Below are 8988 nucleotides of genomic sequence, written 5' to 3'. Positions count from 1 at the left end.
ACTCACTCACTCACTCACTCACTCACTCACTCACTCACTCACTCACTCACTCACTCACTCACTCACTCACTCACTCACTCACTCACTCACTCACTCACTCACTCACTCACTCACTCACTCACTCACTCACTCACTCACTCACTCACTCACTCACTCACTCACTCACTCACTCACTCACTCACTCACTCACTCACTCACTCACTCACTCACTCACTCACTCACTCACTCACTCACTCACTCACTCACTCACTCACTCACTCACTCACTCACTCACTCACTCACTCACTCACTCACTCACTCACTCACTCACTCACTCACTCACTCACTCACTCACTCACTCACTCACTCACTCACTCACTCACTCACTCACTCACTCACTCACTCACTCACTCACTCACTCACTCACTCACTCACTCACTCACTCACTCACTCACTCACTCACTCACTCACTCATATTCACATTCACATTCGTAGACTGTCACAGGGATATGCTAACTTCCAAGTTCGGCGTAGTTGATCATATCACTTTGTGATTTCTCCTTTACCGCCCAGACATCTCCTTTGCTGTAGACTCCCTCCTAGCCTTTTTGGCGTTGCTTTCCACGATAGAACTAGAAACATGTCCTTGGTACCTTCAACTTACTCCTCTTCATGTCAAGTTATCTTTCAGCTTGGACACATGCCGTAAAACCATTCGAGTTTTCCTCCCAGTATAACCAATCCCACCCTATATAAAAATTCCTATCTCCTGCGTAGGAGCAAGGCCAACAAACACCTCCGTTGCTGATGTTGCGATGATTGCTCTCCGCTACCTTCCGCCCATCCCAGTGATTTCTGCACTGTCGCATGATCCAAGAAATCTCTTTTGTCTAGAAAGTCAACCTTCTCTCCTCCCATGAACTCAAAAGCTACACCATGTCAAACATGGTGTCCATAATTAGACAAACGCCTGTTATGCTGCGGGTCCCTGCTCGAAGCCCAAGGTATCCCAGTTATAAAAACGTATATACAGAGAACGATGCAAAGTCGCCGTTCTGTTGATTCGGGTATTATTAAACGTGAAGATGTGTGCGTATGCGTGTATGTGTGAGGCGAGTGTGTATGTATAGATATGCGGGTTGCGAGTTGGTGTTCAAGTCATTCGTATGACAACCGAGCACCTATCCACAATGCCCTCAAATGACCATGAGCACTTCGTAGTATAGCCAAAACCATCGAAGCCAAGGCCTCATTGTCGATGAGCCTCATCTTTAGGACGAATCGACCTCTGCTCGAGTTGGCGTTTTCTTTCCAGTTTGGCGTAATGCAACCCGCAGGCGTTGCAGAGAGTCCGGGCTCCATCAGGTCCGCGTCGCCATTCAGGAGTGTCGATTCGATTGCAACTGTGGCATCGTCCAGGAGGAGCAGCACGCTGTCCATCATTAGTTTCATGTTGAAGAAATCAATCAGAATCAGAAACTTACACCTCGACGCTTTTTAACTTCTGTAATACCATATGCTGGCTTCATTCCATCGCCGTACATGTTCACATCATGCTCTTCCTCGTAAGGTCCCTTCATCTTGGACCCTTCTCGGGCTCGTTCGTTCTGGATCGAAGTTTGCACCAAGTCACGCACTTGCTCCAGTGATCTCTTGACAAGTTCGATATTGCTGAGCATATCGCTAACTTCTCGTTCGGTAGGCAACCGAGCTGGGATAGGATGAGCTCCGTGCTGTTCTTGAGCGATTCTGCTGTAAGCTTCAGCAAAATTGAAAATCGTACGAGACGAGGTGCCAATCTGTCGAAAGTCAGCGCTCATGGTTCTTGGTGAGACATGCAACTCAGGTGACTTACCCGACTCAACGAGTCTTGATAATTCCAGCTTTCGTAGTGCCTGTCAACTGTAGCTTCGTATCTGGCTCGGGCATATTCAGGGTCATCCATGTGAGGAGGAGCTCTAGGATCGTAAGATCCGGGAATATGTGGTGGCATTCCGTGTCTAGGAGAAATAGGATACGTAGGCAGGGGCATTTGACCTGGAGGCAGCTGGCTAGGCTGGTAGGCGACAGGAGCTGGAGGGGGAGGAGGAGGAGGATGAGCGTAGGCACCATTGAGTGGGTGGTGAGGTTCAGGAAGCTTCTGTTCGGGATGGTGGTGGTGGTGTGGAGGTAGATCAGCTTTGGCTGAAGGACTCTGGCGACGGTCAGAGACAGGAGGGAGCGATGGTCGGTTGCTGAAATGAGGACGAGGAGAGTCCGCAAAGGCAGGTCCATCTTGCCGAGGAAAGGATGAGGTCGGGTGGAGAGGCTGAGGAGACGAACGCTTCTCGGCCTCTGGGAATGATCGGGGAGCTGGCGCGAAGGGCGACGGCAAACTCGAACCTGATTGCAGACCCGGCGCATGTGCAACAGGATAGGGCCCAGGTTTAGTGCCCTGGATGACCTCCGAGATTGAGGGCAGCGACTGGCGATTTGAGGGCTCCTGATCGTCGGCTGGTTTTCGAGGTTCAGAAATCATGTTGGCAATACTAGCGGCACCAGAGCTGGGTTGTGAATAACTGGAGAAAGGTGGTTGAGGTTGAGGTTGGTAATGGGCGGCCGGTGTGATGAGGGTTGCCGTTGCCATGGCGGAAGGTTCTCGATATGACCTGTCCAACAAGATATCCCGCGGGTAGGAATGGTGATGGCGATGATCGGAGTATGGTTGATCGGGTTGAGGTGGATGGTGTATTTGGTGTTCCGAATTGGTTGCAGAGTGACGGCTGTAAAGACAAGAAATGTGTTAATATGGGAGGGGCAGACAGAAATATGAATACTCAAGTCGGGACTCAAACAGACCTTTGCCTGGCTCCAGAGTCAGCCGCTTCCATAGCGGATCTGGTAATTACTAACGATGATTTGGGACAGTTTTAAGGCCGTAGATGCATCTGACCTGGCTAGATCCGGTTAGGGGTGTATGTGATGGGCGAAGGAAAACAGCAGTACGAATAAACGGGGAGGGGGGTGGTAAAGAATGAGGTTCCAGTAGTAAAAGAACTGAAGGAAGCCAGGAATGGGTCAACACGGGACCAGGGTGGGAGACGTGACAATGGACTCAGGTGAGGGTTGGCAATGGGGTGTCAAAACGGGGAGGGGGCTGATGAGGCGAAATGAAAAGAGGTCGAAGAGAGAAACAAATGGTAGGTACCAGGCTAGGCACAAGGGGGTGGGTAGATCTGGCGTGCGATGGACAAGCGACAAGGGCCCTCGCGGTGGCGCTGAGCGGGACAGTAGCAGGGGGGTTCCGCCATACATAGAGGTGCTGTCCTGGTTCGGATTGGGTTTGTTCTGGCCGACCGACAGGGGCTTGCTTGAGTTGGCTTGGGGTCGTTCAAAGGCTGGTAGGGGAAGCGCCAAACTCAGGATTCCTCAGAAGTGGGAACGAGCTTGATCTAAGAACGACAACAACGATGATGCTGCTGCTACAGAGTACTGCTGCTGCTGCTGCTGCTGCTGCTGCTGATGGTATTCCTCTAAAGAACAGGGCGAGAATCAGAGTAGCGCAAACTCAAGGAGGTCGATTGCCGCGAGACTGATCCAGTGGCCGGGCTCTGGGAACGTAGCGCTCGGAATGAGGAGAGAGAGAATGGACGAGTGGAGCTAAGAAACCACGCACTGGATTGCACCCGTTGACAGCGATATCGAAGCTAGCAACTTGACTGCGGAAATGCTCAATCCATGAACTTTGTAGTAAATACTGGCTCGACACGACCCTGAACAGCGGCTGGTACACGGCTTGAGATGGAGTTGAAGTCGGGTATTAGTATGTGTCGGAACGGTTGATCAGACCTAGTACTGAAATTTGCGATTTGGCCACAGTTGATGCAGATGCGGTAGCGTTCGTGACTGTATATCTCAATGTTTTGTTGCTGTTTTTACCCAGTCTTGATATTTCGAGTTCGATGTTTGCCTTTTTTCTTCCGTCTCCTGAGCTGGCTACTCTGTCTCCTGTACAAGCAACTAGACAGGGATTGGTTTGACTCGCAAAAGAAGGTACAATATTGTACACAGACACGGAGCCGGGCAGCGCTGAGCCACTAGAATGGCGGGCAAGGACAAATCCTGCTGCTGCGGACGGTGGTGTCTCTGCAGGCGCTTGAGTCAGCGCAGGGACACAGAAAAGGACAGTACAGTACGAACGCTGTGGATAAGATTCGAAAGTAGAGAGAGGGAGGATCGAAGATCGAGGTTTAGAAGAGAAGAGCTAGCTACTAATCTATCTGTTGCTGCGGGAATGTGGAGGTGGGAAAAGGTTGGGGAGGAGGGAGATGTTGAAACACGAAGGGTACGAACGGAGGAGAAAAGAGGAAGGAAGGAAGGATAGGAAGAAGACTGCGTGCAGGCACCTCAGCCTCGAGGGAGTGCAAGGTATAGTCCCCAAGCAGTACAACCTTCTGGGATCACCAACAGCGCACTATGAGGAGATCAGATGTGAGATCGGCGCCTCCATTGTCGTCATTTTACCACTGAAAAATAGGTGGCATAGGAGAAGCAAGCAACAACCTAATCCAGTCCTGTACGCGCGGAAGCAAGCAAGCATAACCTATACTGTACATGGGAGCCAGCTCACGCCTGGCCATGGGGAGATATAGATCAATTCCGACATCGATGCATCCATAGTTCAAAGCACGCGCATATTGGGGGGGGGCGCAACAACCATTTCCGCAACATCCAATAATTAGGTACAGTACAGTACATTAACTAGTCGTGCACCAACCTCCAACCAGGGGAGATTTCGAGTCTGTCAGTTTCCTCAGTGCATGGATCGACCGGTACAGTACCTGGGGCCTGCGGCGCGGTTATTTGTCAGAGATCCTTATCCAGATCACCCGATCAAATACATACATACGGCAATGCTCCTTACCAAATCAACAATGACCTCTTTGTATATAACTGTCGTTATGAGAAACCATCTGGGTGTATCGGACTGGAATTGTCACTGTCATCCCTGAAATCATGACCCGAGTTCCGAGCAAGACATCGAGCGTCACAAACAAATCGATCAGCAAGCGCGCCTCAGCAAGCTTTCATGCTGCGGCGTTGGGTTGTGACGCCTGGGGGAAACGGTCGCGGGTAGAGATACCGCCCACACGACAGGGATTTCAAGCTCGCTTCCACTGGCTAGGGGACACGATGGCATGACGGTTTACGATATGGTATGGGTGGGGAGAGGAGAGCGGTAGGGATCCGAAGAGAATCGATCATGGATGTGTGGGGCTTGGAAGAACAAACAAGGATCAGTGACCGATGAAGCAGACAAGGGCAAAGAGAAGGCCATGTTGCCCTAGGGCTGGCATCTATAGCAAGATCTCGGGGAACTTGCATCTCTTCACATGCTATGTTCATCATTAGTATGCATCCTTCAGGATCCCGTATTCATCAGCCATCACTGCGCCGTTGTCGCTGTCGTTGAGGCTCTAGAGAAAAAGCAGAGAGTTGAAGGAAAAGACGAGACATTGGTGTGCTTTTCATTATTGCCGTCGATTCAAACACTAACCCAGGCTTTGCACCAATTGCTGGGGCATGACGATAGCCCGGTGCAGTGCATAGCCTAAGCTTTGGAGATCTCCAATCTCAAGTTCTGCAAAATGGTACGACTTCCGGGGGCCCTTGCTCATGGGGTCAGCAGCGGTCTGGTCTTAGTAGTCCACAAACAACACAGGGAGACGCCCCCGGACCACACCACTCAATGCCACTCAAATGTGTGTTTATGATTTTTTATGAAGCTCCCACCTGGGCAACAAACCATCTTTATTCGGGTCTTTTCTTCCAGTGTCGGATCGCAACGAATCAACAGTGAGGGCGAAACCAGCGAGCGAGTCACTGCTGGGAAATTATAACCAGGCACCACTATTTCTATGGGAGAAAGGAAAATGAGCACATTAGAAGAAGATCCCCAGCAGGACGGCCTTGCAGGAGTGGTTTGCAGTGAGTGTTATTATTGTTGAAACGTAGCATCCTCTGACTGAGCTGGAAACTTGTCTCCCATCGACACATCACATTTCGATTCAGCACAGGTCCCCTGCCAACTGTATTACACAGTTGCATTTTCCCCCATCCCCTGCCGCAATGCGCTAAGAGCGTGGGAGCTAGGAGTGCAGCGCTAAATTGAGAGAAATAGGGGCAAAGAGCGAGAAACATTACAAATGACGGCTCGGATGGAAGATGCGCGAGATTGGCATATGGGAGGTAGAACGAGATAACCCGAGGCTCAAGGTGTCGATGGCGTTGAGATAGGACGGGCAAGCTGGGTGACACTGCAAATCGCATCGAGCATCTAGGAACGATGGGATGAGTAACAAATGTTATAGTGATGTTGGCAACGAGGACATACAGGCTGCAGGGGCTAGAAATGTATCGTGCATTGTAGATCACTACGTGCCGGTACCTCTAATTGGAGGGACTTACAGCTAAGTAGCAAGTACAGTACGTTAAGAGATACCTACCTCAAGACCACTTGCAACAAATCAGGATATCTCAAAAGGTAGGAATAACCTCTTTTTAACCTCTTAGATCTTCAGTAGCAGCCTTTGTACAGTACGGGACCACAATAGTACATTTCTAGCCCCTGCAGCCTGTAGTAAAAGCATTGATGCCAAGCCGCTTCATCGAGCCCTTAGAGCAATGACGAACTGATGAATGTTGGACAATGGACGATGCGCGAGATGGGCTGCTTCCCATACTCAGATTGGGTGCCCCATTGTATGGGCGGCACCGCAGCCAGGTACGTCAGTGGGCAAGGACCAGGCCGTCAGCATCTTATGCCCACCTGGCTAAGGAGCAGGAGGTCTCATTTGGAACGCGTCGAACTTACATGGAAGAAACTTTGTCGAGCACCCAGACTGCACTTTGCTCTGAGCCCAGCACGTGTACCTCGCAGGTAGTCCCTTGCGGGAGAAACCTAATCCGAACGGGTCCCGCGGCTCCGCAGGGATGGTCCATCCGCTACCATGCGAAGTTGGCGCCGCTCTGGCGGATACACATTACATACTGTAGCCAGGAGAGCAGAGATGGCCTGCGGACCTAATCTCTCAAGATCAGACACGCCCTCGATTAGTGCGCCGCCATGATGAACGTGTGGTGGGCAATGGGCATGTCGCCACTCCACTCTCCTGACAAGCCAAGATGAGATGAGATGAGATGAGATGAATACGTAGATTCCATGCTTGCGCTTCATCAGTGCCAACATACATACTAACGTAATGGAAAATGCTTCCATTAGGCCATCCAGTGCGTATCGCCCAACGGCAGTCCGTCATGTTTCAGCCGATGATTGATCGTAGATGGCTCTTGGTCGATAAATTTGACGAGTGTATACGATGTACCTAACCCTAAGTAATGGCATGCCCTATGTATATAAGTGCAGACGAATGCCAGACCGTATCGCGCCACATCAAGTCAAAGTAGGTCTATCATGTACTCCGTACATAATACCAACCTCAGTTTTCTCCCACTGCTGAGAAACCTGGTGATGGCATTCGTCGACCTTTCGAATAACAGGCACATGGCTTACTCGCCTCAGATCATGAAACTTCAGGTCAAGCAGAAGATCGTATCACTAGCCTGCCCCTCAAAACAAATGCTGTGGAAGACATATAATAAGAGATGCTAGCGCAACGCAGTATACATAATAAGTGTGTTGTACATCACTGTACATCATATCGTCGTATCCCGGTTGCCCGATCCATTCTTCTCACCCAGCATCATCCTGGGGTCCGTCGCAAATTCTGATGTAATCTCCGCCGACCCATTCCCACTGTCCTTCCAGAACAGCATACAAAATAGGAAAGGCGTGTATGCCCTCAAGTTACTGTTCCTGTGAAGCTTTGGGCTTCGACGCATGTCAAAGCTCGGTTTGATGCTTCATTTGCCTGGTGATGAGCCTCGTTTGTAGCTCTTCCTGGTTGTGACCCTCAGATGTGACCTTGCAATCACAAAGACCCAGACGGAATCATGATCTGCACGGGCTCGTGCCATTAATGTGGTAGGCGTGAGACCAATGTCGCATATCAAGAGAACCTTACTACGGAGTAGAACAACATGGCACTGCCGCAGTTCTCCAGAAGTCTAGAAGGGGTTGTTTAAAGCACTGACCTTTTTCTGACGTCGATGAATTGTTTAATCTCCTCCGGCAGGGTCCTGTTCCATGGGATTTATCTCCATGCACCGCTAGGATAGCAGATGATGCTCCCACGACATGGGTCTCCCTGCTAGTTACCACCTTAGATGGTGAACATCCTCCCTTGAGACAGATATCATTCACGATGCTGTTTCCAATCGCTTGGGACTGCATCGGCTGTGCCGCTAAAAAGTTAATTGCGTCTGTCTTGTCTTGTCTTGTCATAAGCTTAGCGATCCAGCAGAGGTCCTTGCTTGGTTATTCATCACTCTGCCATTTGTCCAAAGTGTTTTTTTCTTCTTCCTCTTAAATTATCGAGGAGTATAAATACATTCTGAGGGCCATCTATATCCCCCAGACCTGGCCAATAACCGCCGAGTCGCGAGACCTAATTTATACAGGTGAGAGTAGTGAGTATGTATCTGTAGTGGAGGCTCGCCATAACGGATCTTGCCCAGGTGTCGAGAAGGCGGTGACTTTTGTGGGCTAGTTATCAGATGCGTGCAATTCCATTGACTGCTCCCGTTTTCATATGTACATGGCGAAGAACATATCTCGAACCGGATCTCAGGGACTTTGGCATTGAGTAGTTTCCGATTCACCCAGCCGACATTCTAGCAAACTGTCTCTCCGGATCGCCTACTATTGTTAGCTACATATGATGGCGTTAGATATCTTGCAGCTCGCCTGTTGACTACTGCAGTGCTACGGCGTTACGTTGCTCAATGATGAGACTAGCACGACTCGGAGAATTCTGCCAATGCAGTACCAGCACATGCTAACGTTCGTCCTGTGCCTGTGCCATCAGGAATCGCGTTTCTAGCCGAGCCTGCTCAGGGATACCTCACTGA

The 8988-nt window shown here is 50.3% G+C and overlaps 1 protein-coding gene across 1 annotated transcript; it reads right to left on the bottom strand.

Moving 5' to 3' along the window:
* Nucleotides 1-1228: 1228 nt before the first annotated feature.
* FSUBG_13917 (uncharacterized protein) lies at nucleotides 1229-2605 on the bottom strand (the record flags this gene model as incomplete). The annotated part of the gene is made up of 3 exons (XM_036678858.1): nucleotides 1229-1411; nucleotides 1464-1778; nucleotides 1835-2605. 3 exons carry the CDS (start codon nucleotides 2603-2605, stop codon nucleotides 1229-1231), a joined length of 1269 nt encoding a protein of 422 aa, XP_036530620.1.
* Nucleotides 2606-8988: the final 6383 nt, after the last annotated feature.

Source organism: Fusarium subglutinans (assembly GCF_013396075.1).
Source record: "Fusarium subglutinans strain NRRL 66333 chromosome Unknown NRRL66333_c0000429, whole genome shotgun sequence".
In the NCBI taxonomy this organism is placed as follows: Eukaryota; Fungi; Ascomycota; class Sordariomycetes; order Hypocreales; family Nectriaceae; genus Fusarium; species Fusarium subglutinans.
The sequence above is the reverse complement of the archived record's forward strand: the minus strand, read 5'-3'. Positions and strand labels throughout refer to the sequence as shown.